This window comes from Ictalurus punctatus, chromosome 26, assembly GCF_001660625.3.
Source record: "Ictalurus punctatus breed USDA103 chromosome 26, Coco_2.0, whole genome shotgun sequence".
Taxonomy (NCBI): Eukaryota; Metazoa; Chordata; class Actinopteri; order Siluriformes; family Ictaluridae; genus Ictalurus; species Ictalurus punctatus.
In genome coordinates this window covers 4038273-4055592 of record NC_030441.2, presented here as the reverse complement: position 1 = coordinate 4055592, position 17320 = coordinate 4038273, and the positions used below count along the sequence as shown (strand labels likewise).

Sequence of the window (17320 nt, the reverse complement as noted above, 5' to 3'; positions counted from 1 at the left end):
CATTCAGACTCGGGTCATGCACGGTGTGATGAATTGGGTCTGCACTAAAGGCCCGCGAGGACACGCCTGACAAGCCCAGTCCTGGAAGAATCAATAAAACTCTAATACCGCAGCAGAACGGGTGGAGAATACACACACACACACACACACACACACACACACACACACACACACACACACACACACACACACACACACACACACACACACTCGTCTGTCTTTTCTCTCCTCTCTAGGATTACGAGCTGCACTGCTGCAAAACACTGTTGGAGTTTGAGCAGTGCGTGATCCGGGATAAAAACACAATCCGATCTGAAACGAGCTCTCGTCTCAAAGCAGCTCGGATTAAAGAATATACTTAAAAAAATAAAAGAGATTTAGAGTCAGAGTTAGAGGAAAGGATTAGAGTGCCCGGGTCAGGGCTTGATAAAAAAAAGAAAAAAAGACCAAGGGCAATATATTTCAAGACATTCCGTGTATGCCTTAAAGTGGAAGCAGACTCTTCTCACTTAATCACTGAAGAACTGTTACAGTTGCAGTTCAGTGTCCCTTTACATAACACATAATCAAAAAGCCAAGACATGATTAGTTTCTGATGTTTGCTTTTATAGTGTTGCTAATGTAACTAACAAGTAAGTGATGTTTATAGACTGTGGTGTAGTACTGTATGTGTCCATATAGCTAAATTGTCACACATTTTATTTTGAGTGATTTAATTTCATTTGACTTACAGTCCCCTCTGAAAATACTGGAACAGCAAGGCCAATTCTATTGTTTTCACTATACATTCGAGTTCGAGATCAAAACATGAAGATGAGATGATATAACAGAATTTCACCTTTCATTTCCTCATATTTACAACTAGAAGTGTTAAATGACTTAGAACATGGCACCTTTTGTTTGACCTCACCGATTTTTTTTCTTCAAGTGATCAAAAATATTGGAACACACGACTGACAGGTGTTTCCTGCTGCTCAGGCTTGCCTTGTTAAATTGATTGTTTAAAGAACTTTCACCTTTCAACTTTCAACTTTCACCTGCGAAGACTACATTTGTTGTTAAAATGGGTAAACCAACATGAAGACCAGAGAGCTATTTAAGAGAAAAGTAAGCCATTTTGATGCTGATTTTCCTTATTTTTCTCTATTGGGGCCATTGCACAAGCATTCAGCCTAGCCAAAACAACAATTTGGAATGTCTTGAAAAAGAAAGAAACCACTGGTGTACTAACAACTATAGCAATGTATAGAGAAAACAACAGAATTGTCCTTGCTGTTCCAATATATTTGGAGGGGACTGCATTTATATTCTTATTTTCCTCAAACTAAAGCTATTTTTTTAAACCTTAGTTAAATGTTTCTATTCTTTGATTGTTATTTGACTTTATTATGATGTCTTGTTTTATTTAAAAGGGTATTTGTCATTTTATCATTTATGTTTAGCCTAGTTTTTATTTCATTTATGCTTTTTCACTTTTATTATTTACATAAATTAATTGTTTTATTTAGTTTATTTCATTACATTTTGATCTAATTATATATATTTTTTACATTTTACATTCTACATTTTATTTAGTTCAATTTTGTTTAATAATTTTTTCATATGTAGTTTGGATTTATATATATATATATATATATATACATATATATATATATATATATATATATATATCACATACACATATATACATATATACATATATACACACACACACACACACACACACACACACACACACACACACACACATATATATATATATATATATATATATATATATATATATATATATATATATATATATATATATATATATATTTCACTAACCATTAATGTATTGTTTCACCTCTTTAGCTTTGTGAGAGCCAGGCTGAAATGTACACTAGGTTACATAATGTGTCTAATTGGCGAAACATCTGGATGATGTATTGTACAGTTGTTATTTTTAATTAGCTGAAATAGCATAAAAGATAGGCTGAGCATGTATCTCAGTTAGTCTCAGTACTGAAGTACTTATAGTGAGCTAGCACCCAGAGCTGTGTGTTCCTCTAGGGGTTGAGTCCATTAGTGTGTTTCTCTGACAGGACCAGGTAGTACCTGAGAATCTTACTCTTATTTATCCCTGTGTATTGTGTAGGGCACAACGAATGAGACGTTTAGTAAAGTGGTGCTTTGGGGAAGACGACCTTCAGGCAGCATTCTGTTGAGTCGGGGTAAACAGACGGGTCCGATCTGATAAATTCATTAATAAAAATAAACACGTTTATGTGTGGCTAATTCATTCCGATTGTAATGTTGGCTATTTTATTTATTTACTGCGCGCTATAGAAAGATCTTTTTAAATTGGTCAAATTGAATCTGTCTTTGGCTGTGTTCCAAATGTTGCCTCTAATGTGTAGGAGGTGTCCCTGGTGTTTATTATAAATACAAATTATTTTTATCAAGCATATCTGTGGGAACGAAAGCAAGAAATTCAATAGAAAGAGGAGAGAATTAGACAGAGAAGAGGGGGAGGAAAAATAAGGAAAAGGGGAGAAAAGAAGGAAAAAAGGAAATTAAAAAAAGAGAAAGGTAAAGTGGAGAGAAGGAATGAAGGAAGGAAGGGAATTGAAAAAGAGAAGGAAAAAGTGGAAAGAAGTCTAAAATTGACATATTTAACTTTATTTAAGAAATGAGCTTTTCACTAACAAATTATAGTTTTAAGATATCCTTAATATTTTTGGTAAATATCAAAATACTTGAGAATGGAGTAATTACACTGATCATTTTTAAGAAGTACAGTTATTACTCACTCCATATCAATATTCTTCATCTTTAACAACAGCTTAAGCAATTAAGTGGACACTCAAGTGGACATAATTAACAATCATGCACACGGAGAGGGAAATCTTTTGCTTTTCTCTCTCTCTGCAACATGTGGCAACAAGCAAGGAAACACCCCGGGAAGAACCACCTGGAAGACCCTGGTAATTAGCCAGCTAGCAAAAGTTAATGAAATATTGACCGTGTCTTCGTGCATACACAACTATAGGGTGTAATTTTCTGAATTCTGTCGCAGCCATGCTGTCCTATCCCAGATAGCACCCGGCTAACTGCCGCTTCACGCAGAGGTTAATTGCAGGGCAGTGGTGGCTTGATGGTTAAGGCGCAGGGTTACTGATCAGAAGGTCAGGGGTTTGAGCCCCAGCACTGCCAAGCTGCCACTGTTGGGCCCTTGAGCAAGGCCCTTAACCCTCTCTGTTCCAGGGGGTGCTGTATCATGGCTGACCCTGCACTCTGACCCCAACTTGCTGGGGTATGCGAAGAAAAGAATTCCACTGTCCTGTAATGTACACATGAATAAAGACTCATTATACTTTTGTAATTTATCGCTGTGAGCTAAAGCAGCAGGTAAGTCCGAGGTCAATTTTGGAAACGTTTTAATGATTTCAATTGCTAACGTCAACACCACAAACATGTACAATGATATAACGTTATTATTTTCTAAACATTAAGATCGTAAGGTCATTTCAAGTGGAAATGAGCCACAAAACTCTGTTGATGCCTTTCTCAAAAGCTCAATGACGATCGCCCAAGGCTGCGGTGGTGTATGGCCAGGGGCGTAGCAACCTTTATAACCTGGGGGAGGCATGTCCCGCTCATATTTAGAGAAATAATATTTACATTTTAATAAGTTTATTTTGATTAATCGCAATGTAGCTGTTTGTGTAAAACAAAGGGTTTAAGACCAAGCAGAAGCCTCTACCAGCTGGTTGCTTCGGCAGTGAACCGAACTAATACGCAAGTCGCAATCCCATTGGCTAGCGCTCACTGTCTGTGTTTTTAGTTCAGCAAATCAGTACGGGCGAACGCATACAACGTGATTAATATTCATGAGCCCAACGCCCTATCAGCTTTTAGCATGACAGACAGTTGTCTGTTGACAATATGTAATCTACCTGACGGAAGACATGAGCAAAAAGAGAAGTGTTCTTTGATAATTCTACGTTAATGCTGTTAAATAGACTCACCATCCACTTTATTAGGAACACCTGTAAACCTGCACATTCATGCAGTTATCCAATCATGTGGCCACAGCACAATGCATAAAATCATGCAGGTACAGGTCAAGAGCTTCAGTTAATATTCAGATCAAACATCAGAATGGGGAAACAGTGTGACTTTAACCGTGGCATGGTTGTTGGAACCAGATGAGCTGGTTTGAGTATTTCAGAAACTGCTGGTGTGCTGGATTTTCCATACACAACATTCTAGGGTTTACAGAGAATTGTGCGAAAAAAACAAAAAACACTGAGTGTGTGAAAGTTCTGTCTGTGGAGGTCAGACGTAAATGGCCAGATTGGTTTGAGCTGGCAGGAAGGATATAGGAACACATATAAGCACTCTTTACAACCGTGGTGAAGAGAAAAGCATCTCAGCATGCACAAAACGTCGATCCTTGAGGTGGATGAGCTACAACAATAGAAGTTGACATAGTGTTCCACTCATGTCAGCCAAGAACAGGCTATCATGGGCACAGACTCGTCGAACCTGGACAGATGAAGATTAGAAGAAAAAAAAAATAAGGTGCTAGTGAGTCTGTGCCCATGATCACATCAGATTCTTGTTCTTGGATGACAGGAGTGAAAGCTGATGTGATCTTCTGCTGTTGTAGTTATTTGAGTTACTATAGACTTCCTGTCAGCTCCAACCAGTCTGGTCATTCTCCTCATCAACAAGGTGTTTCAGCCTGCAGCCCCTCCGCTCACAAGATGTTTTTTTTTTTTTTTTTTTCCCCCCCACATCATTCTGTATAAACTCTAGAGACAGCTGTCTGTGAAAATCCCAGGAGATCAGCAGTTTCTGAAATACAAAGACAACATCTATGTCACAGTTAAAGTCACAGAGATCACACCCTTTCCTCATTCTGATGTTTGATGTGAACATTAACTGAAACTCTAGATCTGTATCTGCATGCTTGTTATGCATTACGCTGCTGCCACCTGATTGGCTGATTAGATAACCGCATGAATGTGCAGGTGTACAGGTGTTCCTAATAAAGTGGGCGGTGAGTGTAGATGAAAATATTTTACATTGTAGTAACTTTTAGTGTGCTTTTAATCTCAAACTTCCTCACTGTTAGTCTTTTGAAATACAGTTTCACTCTGTAATTAATTTTATTATTATTATTTTTTTTAACTTTTAGAAAGGAACTCAATGAATGGTAAAGGCTTTCACACGTCTAACACCGATTCGAATTTTCCACGTTTCTAAGCTTTTTATATCTAACTAGACGGGATTTGTAAATGCATGGATGAAACATACACACGTGGTGCAGAATAACGTCCTCAAAACAGGTGTCAGGGGGAAAAACGACGAATATGTTGCCTGTGCACTTACTGATGCATATGAATTAGTCTAAATCTGGAACAAAAATGACTTCAAATATTTTTCCCCCCTCACATGTTACAGACCAAATATATTTACTTTATTTTCTTTCAAATACTGCTTTTATTTTTAGGAAAATGATATGCAAATTAAAACATGACAAGGTCAGTGGTCACAAAATGTCATGTTAAAGGAATATTCAGAACCTTTGCTGGAGTTTATAGGCATCATAAGAAGTTACAGTGATAGGAAGACTCCTGGGACAAGACGAGACACTTTGTAAAGGGTTTTTGAATTGTATTATTTTTATTGCAGTGTTTCAGGGAGCCCCAGTTGAAGACATCGAGGACTTACGGATGTTGGCCTTAACCTGTCAGCCTGGACAGACGTCTATTCCAGTCCTACCTACAACAGCACCAGACTTCTCTCTGCCTTGTCTGGATGGCTGACTAGCTCCAAGTTCTCTTCAAAATTAGATGTATCGAAACATAAAAAAGGGACAAAACCAACTGAATACCGCAAGAGCAAAGAGCTTACCTTACTTTAGAAATAAATGTTAACTGTAAAGGCAAACTATTTATTCACTATATTTCTCTGTGCTCTATTTTCAAGGGTAACGTTTCTTTATGAAGTGCTTATTGTGTTCAGTATAGCTTTAAAAATCCTGTCATCTACTAACACTAATGTTGCTCCACACCTGTATGTCTTTCTTTTATGGAACACAAAAAGAGACCGAGTATTCAGTCTCACTCACCAGTTATTTATTTATTTTATAGAAAAAAGAGGCAGTGAATGGCGAGTATCAGTGTCTTCTGTCGGTCTGCCTTGCATCTCCTTTCATGTCCCACCGAAGATATACAGGTTTGTTCAACTCAGCTCGCTGTTATTATAGCGTGGACACTCTTACAAATGGAAGCCAGGGTGAATTTAGACTTAATCTCATGTTATACTAGTCAAATTTGACATAAATGTTTAGTTAAAATGTTAATGTGTTTACAGGTTGCTTTATGTTTATCATTTGGTTTCTCAGATATAAGCTGCGTTGACATGGACAACAATAATCCACTCTTAAGCCGATTAAGACGATACTCTGATTAAGAAACTACCATGTAAACAGCAATTTTTACTTACCTTAATCTAATTAAGGTCATAATCGAATTAAGCTCTAATCGAATTAACACATGTGGAGTACTCGTGTCTTAGTCGCATTATGGACGTGTATTACAGACATGTAAACACCTTAATCACATTATGAACGTCGTGGGAGAGTTTTCACCGCGTTTTGCGACAGGACACGATCACACACGGCAGTTTACGTTTTACGGCGAAAAAGAGAGTTCGGCTGCGTCCCAAACTGCATACTTTCCTACTATAGGCCTGTAGTGGGGAAAAATACATGTATCTCGGCTACTATATAGACGGTAAGTACGCGGTTTGGGACGCAGCCCACGGCTTCAAGCAGTTGTCTATTAGCACGTACAGCACGACAAATAATTAACCGCACTTAAAGCGTTCGTAAAACAATTAAATAAAAACACCTGTATATGGTACCATAACGAAGACTGTATGTTGATACGTGAAACTCTGGAGGGACGTCGGACGGCGTGGTGCAGTGATGTAATGACGCGGGCTGTTAATCTAATTATGTTCTATAACATGTAAAACGGGAACATGACAGGAGTATTCTAAAAGCGACTCATGTAAACACCTTAATCACATTATTATCTTACTCAGAGTAAGGTCAATAATTATATTACTGCTGTCCGTGTAAACGTAGTCATACTGACCTCAAGTAAAGTACTCTTGGAGTAAAGGGTAAATACAGGTAAAAAAAAAATAAATAAATAAGGAGTAAATGTAACATTAATTTTGATAATTAAAAGTCCAGTATGAATTAAATTCAGTTAAAAACATTTAGTAAATGTAGCACATTTGTTTTGTTAAAAAAAATTGTCTGATTACATCTGCATAGGTTTTCAATTATATCTACTCTTTTTTTTTTTTTTTTTTAGTGGTTTTCACTTAAAGTTACTATTGCATTGACTTAGGATTTTAATTCTATCTACTCGATTTTATGTGTCATGGTACTAAATGTAGTTATTCCGATCTACTTAAATTTTTTACTTACATTTACTCAATTCATAAAAGTATATTTCAATGATTTCACAGCTTTAAAATGTACTCAATATTTTTAAGTGTAAAAATGTTTCACCAAACGAATTGAGTACATCATAGTTGAAGTTTTTATCGTGATGGAAGGAAATTGGAAAAGAGAAAGGAAAAGTGGAAGAAACGTTTACGATTGAGCAGAAGGAGGACAAACTACAAGAAAAAAACGAAAAGGTTACAAGTGCTGGCCCCGCCCCTTCTCATGACTATTCATAAGTGATCAATACTCATTTACACAATTCTCACTTACAGTCTGGAGAAGAAAGAAAGAAAAGAGAAACTGAAAGATATAAGATATAAATACGGAGAACTCCGACCTCTCTTCAACACATTGTAGTTTATGTACATGTGACTATTATACAGCCGCGTGTGTGTGTGTGTGTGTGTGTGTGTGTGTGTGTGTGTGTGTGTGTGTGTGTGTGTGTGTGTAAAAAAGAGTAGGTGGATTATCAGCTTACGCTGTCCTGCATTGTTCTCCAGACGCTCCTCTGGGAAGCAGTGGGAGAAATAACACAGAGAGTGAGACATTTCCTGACAGACAGACAGACAAACAGAGCGTGACAGACAGACAGACAGACACTCACCAGTCTGTCGAGACCAGAACTCTCCGATGGAGGCATGTCTTCGTGGCTGTAGGGTTTGAACCGAGCATTAAACACCTCGCGGGTGCTCCGACCTGATCCGGATCTAACTGGTTTGGGATGACCACAACCCTGAAACACCTTCACACACCAGCAACAACAACAAAATGGTTTCCATGGTTACCAAAAAAGCCTTCAAATATGTGTAATATGTGTAGTATGGAAAGTGGCTACGTCCCAAACCTACAACATTGTATGTTAAACTAGAACACTATTAATATCTCACTATGGGTGTAATTAAGAAATGACCAGAGTAACTGTATGGTGGTTTGGGACACATCTCATGGGCAGACTTGCTACACAATCAATATTACTGTTAGAAGAATTCATAGAGAGACTGTTTGTGTATGTGTGTGTGTGTGCGTGTGTGTGTGTACGTGTGTACCTTGCCGGAGACTTGTATGCTGTTTTCCTGCATGGTCATGATGGCTTCAGAGATCTTCAAGTCGATCGGCTCCATCACGGCCTCGATGTTAAACGGCCCCTTCAACCTCTCAGCTACCAGGAGCATGGAATCTACACACAAACACACACACACACACACACACACACACACACACACACACAAAAATAACTAGATTTGTATTCACTGAATTAAGTACACAGCACTTGCAAGGAGCTAAAAGAGATGGGGGGGGGATCAGAGAGAGAGAAATAAAATGAATGAGAGAAAAGTAAAAAAAAAGAGTGAAAAAAGGGAAGTGAAAGGAGGGAGGGAAAGAAAAAGAAAGAAGTTTAGGGAGCATTAGAGCATTAGCAGTTTTAGAGCACAAAAGAAAATGATGCGACATGAGAATGAATGAGAGTAAAGCAAATAAGGGAAACGAGAAAAAGAAAGAAATAAATAAATTAATAAGACAGGGAAAAGCGATTGGAAAGGAAGGAAAGAAAAGTATAATAAAAAAAACTACAAAATTAGAAGGGAAGGAAGGAAAGACAATGAATAGATGACACAGGTAAAGTAAAGATATGATGGGGATGAAAAAAAATATGTAAAGGAAAGGATGGAGAAGTGGAAAAGAAAGAAAGAATCGGTAGAAAGAATGAAACTAGAAAGAAAAGAGTGGGGAATGACGGAAGGAAAGAAAGAAAGAAGGTTAAAAAAGTAGAAAGGACAAAATGAGAAAGAAAGGGAAAAGCATGTGGAAGGAAGGAAAGAATGAAAAGATCGGTAAAGAAAAGATTAAGGTGGGAAAAGAAATATATATAGAGGAGGGGATGAAGAAGTGAAAAAAGAAAGAAAGAAAAAAGTAGAAAGAACAAAATTAGAAAAGAAGGGGAGAAAGAAAGAAGTACAATTCGAAACTGTTCACTTTCACTAAGTGTACACTTGCAGCACAAGATGTTCTACAAGCCACGCCCACTCTATTCCTCAGGCTGTGATACAGCAACCTGTTAGAGAGGCATCAGCGCGCGTGCGCGCGTGCCCTTCGCCCGCATGTCTCCTGAACGTCTCTGCAGTCTACAGTGTGGACGGACGCCATACCGCTTGCGCAGTTCAGTCGTTAAATCTCTGTTATTAATTTGCACTCGTAGGGAACCTATTACCACGGCCAGAGTGAGACTATCGATCCAAGTGCACTCTGGATGAACGAGGGCGGCATGAAAGTGTTTGATCTTTTCATTTAGGCCCACTCCTGAACGATAGAACCGCCTGCAGGTGTCTCGCTCTTTCATTACAGCCGAGAAAGAGAGAGTGGAAGATTTAAGACTTGATTGTCAATTAGGGCTTTGAAAGAGGAAGTGAAAGAGCGAGTGCTGTTGAAAAAAGAAAAAAAAAAGAAAAAAAAGAAAAGAAAAAAAAAAAAAAGGACGAATGGCTGCAGGCTTCCGGCACAAAATGGAAAAATGAAATAACGGCAAACGCAATTAACGTTGAGAGGTCAGAGAGACTCGAGAGATTTAATAATGGAGAAAAACACATTAGGCTCAATAGCAGAGTGTCTCCATCTTCAGAGATAAAAAATATATATATATGTAGAACAAACAGTGGACTTCATAATATCTGGACACATTTTCTGAGAATCAGAATATTTATTTTCTCAACATTTTTCCCTAACTTTGTTTTAAACTCATCTTCACCTTCAAGGGTGCCAATAATTCTGGAGCTGTTCTTTTTTTTTAATGTTCTTTCTAACGTAAACTAGCCGACTCCACCCACTTTTCCAAGTTTTCTCTTCCCATCGACCGCACTCTCTTTTATAAAAGCTGCTCAATGATTTCTAAATTACTTTCGTTTGAATATTTCCTGATCCTGGTCCAAACCACGCCCCCTATTTTCAGACTCCACCCCTTCTTATTTCGGAGGTCTTTTCTTTTCACAACTGAATTAGATCAGAGGAAAATAGAGAATGACCAGGCTGTCTTTCAAGACTCCACCCACTTGTAGAGACACCTCCCATCTTCATTATTCCATACTCACCCTATTAATTTTAACCAAACCCCTCCTATTTATGCCATGCCATGCCCCTTTTCCCATTCCAGATAACCACTATTACCTTTAAGATCCACCCTGACACCTTTTTTCAAATCCCTTCACCAATTTCAAGATCCGTTCTTGTTTCTTCCCCCAAAACACTCCTGCTATTTATGGAAATATTCTTGAAATGCTTGAACTATGATATCTTCTTCAGGATTATGGGTTATTAGTAGTAGGGTGCTCTGGTTTGGCTATGCTTACTTGCCCCTACGTGTGAATAAGCGTGTGAAGGTTCTCTGTAATTGACTGGTGTCCCATCCAGGGTGAATTCTTCTGACTTGCGTCCAGTCCGTGAGACTTGCATGAGACTGGCTCCGGATCCACAACGTTCAGGATAAAGTGGTTACTGAAGATAAATGAATTAATGACTCCGCCCCCAGGAGCTCTGAGCTGTCTGACAGAGCCGTTTTTTATTTGTAAATTCTGTGCGGGGGCACGGAGCGAGTGAATCAACGACATGCCACAGGGGGGAAAGCCAGGACACATTTATACTTTATTTTGTTTTCAGAATTTGAAACTTGTCAAAAGGTTCAGCATTCACCTCAATCTATCTGTACTGGAAAGTTTCCTCCCGCAGAGATCTGATCCGAGTTGCAGAGCGAGTATGATGCTTTATCTTGAAATGGCTTCTGAAGTGGTGTTTAATATTAGCTCCGTGTTCTAACTAAAATAGAAAGCACTGAAGCACTAAAGAAGGCGCCTACAGAAGCAACAAAAAGATATATTCACACTTATCTGGGCTGAATTTCACAATTTCCATTTTAAGCCTCATTTTAATAACAAACTGAATTGATTGGTGGTTGGAGTAATTAGGTAGGTAATTAGTGGGTGTGGTGGGTGGAGTGGACAGTAAGCAATTAGACTGGTGGGTGGAGTATGAACTCATTGCTAAGTGAGGTGGGTGGAGTCAGAAGTAATACATGGATGTGCTTGGTGGAGTCAGCAGTAATTATTGTGGTGGGTGCAGTCAACAGCAAATAATGGGCATGGTGGGTGGATTCTGCAAAAATTAGTGGGTGTAATGGGTGGAGTCATTGGTAATTAGTGCTTGTGGTCGGAGAAGTGAACAGTAGTTAGTGGGTGTGGTGGGTGGATTGGACAGTAAGCAATTAGACTGGTGGGTGGAGTCTGAACCCATTGCTAAGTGAGGTGGGTGGAGTCAGAAGTAATACATGGATGTGCTTGGTGGAGTCAGCAGTAATTATTGTGGCAGGTGCAGTCAACAGCAAATAGTGGGCATGGTGGGTGGATTCTGCAATAATTAGTGGGTGTAATGGGTGGAGACTTTGGTAATTAGTGCTTGTGGTCGGAGAAGTGAACAGTAGTTAGTGAATGTGGTGGGTGGGGGCAGCAGTAATTAGTGGGTGTGTTGGAGGAATCTGAAGTAATTAGTAAGTTTGGTAACTGGAGTCAAGGTGTCAGAAGTAATTAGTTTAATGAGTAGAGTCAGAAGTAATTCATGTGGTAGGTGGAATTAGAAGTAATTAGTGTAATGGGTGGAGTCAGAAGTATTTTTTGTAGACCACGGTACACTCCCAGAAAAGTATGCAATTTGGACAACCTATGCTCTCTACCTGTGGCCTCTGCAGATTCCTTTTCATTCTCTATCAGGTTTTGGAACTGCCAATCTGCCGTCAACAAGGCAGATTTCATTCCTGCCTTTGCAACCCACTCCAAGCTTAGTGTGCTGACTCTGACTGAGACTCTCAGTGTTCCATACTGAGAACACTGCCACATCCACTGCCCTAGTCTCCAACTTCAACTTCTCCCATAACTCGCGTCCCAACAGACGAGGGGGTGGTACAGGTTTACTACTCTCCAAAACATGGACATTTAAGTATCTTTCTCCCCCTTTCTCCTACACGTCCTTTGAATTTCATGCTGTTACGGTCACTGACCCTACCAAAATGCACTTTCTTGTTGTTTATTGTCCTCCAGGTCAACTGGGGAAGTTCAATAAAGAGTTTGACATGCTACTGTCCACCATCCCGGATAACGGAACTCCTCTTGTGGTCCTCGGTGACTTCATCATTCACTTAAAGTCGCATGCAGCTGACTTTCTTGCACTCTTCCCCATGTTTGACTTCAAGCAGTTTGCCACACCAGCAACTCAAAAAAAAAGGCAAACAGTTCTGTGTAACAACTGGGAAAAACTAAGAGCAGCTGAAGGAAATGACGGAAATCTAATGATCCAATTGACCTAATCAATTATCTAACACTTCTCTCCACTTTTCCCATAGCATCTCCAGTGATAAAGATATATACTACCAAGAGAAGATTGGCAGCTCTCCCAACACCCGTACTCTCTTCAAAACCTTTTCTTCTCTTCTCTGTCCCCCTCCTCACCCATCCCCTACCTCTCTCACTGCAGATGACTTTGCCACTTTCTTTTCCAACAAGGTTACATCAATCAGGAATCTGTTCTTGGCCCCAGACAAACATAGACCGGCTACTCCTCCATGTAACTCTCAAATGGCCTCCTTCTCTCCCCTCTCAGAGACTGATGTCTCAAAACTCCTCCTCTATAGCTGTCCCACAACCTGTCCTCTTAACCCTATCCCTTCTCACCTTCTCCTGTCCATCTCTCCCACACTATTACCTGCACTCACACACATATTTAACACATCCCTCTCTACTGGCACATACCCTACCTCATTTAAGCAGGCCCGGGTTACCCCACTGCTTAAAAACCATCACATAACCCTTCTGCAGTTGACAACTACAGACCTGTTTCCATCCTCCCCTTTTCTTTCCAAAATCCTTGAAAGTGCTGCTTTCAATCAACTCTCCAATTTTCTCACACAGAACAACCTCCTGGACACCAAGCAATCAGGCTTCAAAAGCAGTCACTCCACAGAGATTGCTCTGCTTTCCGTCACTGAAGCCTTACGACTAGAAAGAGCAACCTCAAGATCATCTGTCCTCATCCTACTCGACCTCTCTGCTGCTTTCGACACTGTGAATCATCAGATCCTCCTGTCAACTCTCTGCAGCCTACGCATCACCAGAAAGGCTCTGCGCTAGGTGGAATCCTATCTCTCAGACAGATCCTTCAAGGTATTGTGGATGGGGGGTATTTCTGAAACTCAGCAACTCACAACTGAGGTTCCTCAGGGGTCAGTTCTGGGTCCACTGCTATACCACATCGCTAGGGCAGGTGATGGAGTCTCATGGCTTCTCGTATCATTGCTATGCTGATGACACCCAGCTCTATTTGTCCTTCCAGCCTGATGATCCATCTGTCTCTGTATGAATCTCTGTTTGGCTGTCTGACATCTTGGACTGGATGAGGGAACACCACCTTAAGCTCAACTTGGCAAAATCTGAGCTTCTAGTCATCCTAGCCTGCCGCTCAATCAACCACAACCTCACTGTACAGCTTGGCTCAACCACACTCAAAACAACCAGAACAGCCAGGAACCTTGGGGTGATGAAAGCTTGACCTTTACAGACCACATTTCAACAACTGCACGGTCCTGTAGGTTCATTCTGTACAACATCAAGAAAATCAGAAGAGGTATCTCACCGAACAGGCTACACAACTACTATTCCAGGCTCACGTCATAACAAAACTGGACTATTGTAATTTACTACTCTTGGGCCTTCCTGCCAGCTCCACCAAACCCCTTCAGATGATTCAGAATGCATCAGCACAAATCATCTTCAACCAGCCCGAAAGGACCCATGTGACCCCCCCTCTTCATTGTAAATGGCCTGCACTTATATATAGCACTTTTATCCAAAGCACTTTACACTGTGTCTCATTCACCCATTCATACACACACTCACACACCAGTGGTAGCAGAGCTCCCATGCAAGGCACTAACTTGACATCGGGAGCAACTTGGGGTTCAGTGTCTTACCCAAGGACACTTAGGCATGTGGAGTCATGTGGGCCAGGAATCGAACCGCCAACCCTATGATTAGTGGACAACCCGCTCTACCACCTGTGCCATAGCCGCCCACAGTTCATCTCCCTCCACTGGCTTGCTGTAGCCGCCCGTATCAAATTCAAGGCAATGATGTTCACGTGAAACATCACCCTCCTACCTCAACACTCTCCTAAGGCTTACGTTCCCTCACGCAACCTGCGATCAATTAATGACCTACACTTAGTAGTGCCTACTCAGCGTGACTCAAGGTCCCTTTCCAGAACCATCACACTATCTGTCCCTCAGTGGTGGAATGAACTTCCAACCTCAATCCGGACCACAGAATCTCTCACCATCTTCAAAAAAACAGCTAAAGACCCACCTCTTCCGTGAACACCTAACTATCCTCTAAAACGCCAACCCCACATTATCCTTTAAAAAAAAAAACCCACTTAATTAAAAGCTCTTGTATGGTAGCACTACTTGTATTGTTCTCCGTTTGATGTATCGCTTTGCTTGTATTTCATCATTTGTAAGTTGCTTTGGATAAAAACATCTGCTAAATGAATAAATGTAAATGTGTAGTGGATGGAGTAATTAGTGTGTAATTAGTACTTAGTGGATGAGGCAAAAGTAATTAGTCAGTGTAGTGGGTGGAGTGAAGACTAATTAGTGAGTAGAGTGGATGGAGATTAAATATAGTGCGTGTGCTGGGTGAATTCAGAAATAATTATTTGATGTGTCTGGGTGGAGTCAGAAGTAATTAGTATAATGCATGGAGTCAGAAGAAATTAGTGTAATGGGTGGAGTCAGAAATAATTTGTGTGGTAGGTGGAGTCAAAAGTAATTAGAGTGGTGGGTGGAGTCAGAAGTACTTAGCTGATGTGGCTGGGTAGAGTCAAGATTAGTGTGGTGGGTGGAGTCAAAGTTAATTAGTATTGTTGATGGAATCAGTATTCTTAGTCAGCACGAATGAGTTTTGTGGGTGAAGGAAAAAGTAATCAGTAATTTTAGTGGGTGGAGTTAGCAATAGAGTGAGAATTATTGAGTCAGACGTAATGTAGTATGATGGTGGAACAAACAGAAATTAATGAGTGTAGTGGGTGGAGTTAGCAATTATTAGTGGGCATAATAGGTTGGAGTCAGTTAGTGGGTGTGGTGGTTGAAGTCTGCTTTAATAATTGAGATGAGTCAGCAATAATTAGTAGTTGTGGTGAGTGAAGTCAAAAGTAATTAGTAGTTGTGGTTGGTGAGTTAAGCAGTAACTAGCCTACACTAATACAGTGGTACTGGGAGTTACAAGGGATTGGTGGGTGTTGTGGGTGGAGTCAGAAGTAATTAGCATTCAGGTGCAGTCATGTGCGTCTCTGTAGCAGCTCTGAAGTAATAAAATCACTGAAGCAACAAACATAATGAAGAAAAAAAGATCATTTAGTGCCCGACTCCTTCACTAATTAGGGAGCGACCAGGAGGGAAGGTTAATGAAGTGCCCTTTACTGCATTATGGGTAAATTTTAGATATGGCTCCTTAAGGAATAAAAGCTAAATAGTCAAGCGTGCACATACAGGTCGAAAATTCTGGTGATGTCATAAAGAGCGTTCAGTGGAACTGCAAGCTCACTGGAATGCTAACATGCGTCCTTAAATTTTTTTTCTTGTCTTTCTTTACTTTTTATTTTTTTCTACTCAATTTTTTATGATATTCGTTCTTCCTTTCTCTATTCTTTTATCCCCCCCACTGTTCTTTTCCATCATGACTTTGGACACTTTCTATCTCAAACATTTTGAGAACGTTAAATATATTAACATTAAGTCTTTAATTTTTTCCATCGTTTACATTCCACTCCTGCTGCTTCACTCTTTCAGGATGTCAAGGAAGTGAAACTATGAGTTTCACCCCTAATTGTGGTGTTGTAATTGTGACTATTTTGGTGTGTGTGTGAGGTAAAAACAGGAGTGCAGGAGGAAGCGGCGTATCCTGGAATGCTTAGTGTTTACAATGCCGCAGTTGGGTGTTACTGCGAGTTTAACCACAGGCACGCTGATTTGACGTTTCCTCTAAGTAAACACTCCATTTTTATTTATTTCTCCAGAGGAAAAGCCATAGCTGTCACATAGCTTAAAAAAGAGATCAGGGACACATTCCAAATGTGTAGCGCTGCTTACACGTATGACATAGAAGGGAGAATTAACACCTTAACACCTATAAATATACACACATACACATCTGCTGGGTTTAAAGGATGTGGTTATATAAAGTGGAAAAAATAGAGCGAGAGTGAGACAGCGAGAATGAGACTGTGTGAGAGTAAGACACAGAGACAGGATGAAAGAGAACAACGGATGGTGTGAATGAAACACTTTATCTGTCTCCGCATCTCTGTCGGGGTTTGTACCTGTCAAATCCATCACAGCCGTTGCACACTCCATCGCTCCGCGATGAGAGAGAGAGACAGATGGAGAGAGAGAGACGGACAGAAGGAGAGAGATGGACAGATCTCAGATAACAAGGAAGTCAGAGTGAGCGAACATGTGGGAGCAAGGGATGCAGAGATGGGGAAGATAAAGAGTCGCTCTACACTGATTACTCAAGATAAAGATAAACACATAAGTGATAGAAAAATATTCTCCCAATTTGCATCTGGAAAGTAGAAAGAAAGAAAGAAAGGCAACGACAGTAAAGACGGACGGATTAAATAAATGCACAAATAAAGGAAAACAGAGAATAACATGGGAGAAAATAAATAATGTAGATGAAAGAGAATAAATACATTACATAATGAATTAGTAAA

General features: G+C 40.0%; 1 protein-coding gene across 2 annotated transcripts in view; it reads right to left on the bottom strand.

Annotated features, from left to right (window-relative positions):
• gpc6a (glypican 6a) overlaps positions 1-17320 on the bottom strand; it is a 173720-nt gene that overhangs the window by 18143 nt on the left and 138257 nt on the right. Inside the window, exons 5-7 of one of the 2 annotated variants that reach the window (XM_017456826.3) lie at positions 8563-8693; positions 8121-8258; positions 7995-8024 (exon numbers count right to left, since the gene is read on the bottom strand). In XM_017456826.3, coding sequence (XP_017312315.1) covers positions 7995-8024; positions 8121-8258; positions 8563-8693 — 299 coding nt within the window. The remainder of the gene's footprint in view (positions 1-7994; positions 8025-8120; positions 8259-8562; positions 8694-17320) is intronic. The other variant, XM_017456827.3, reaches the window with a different exon arrangement.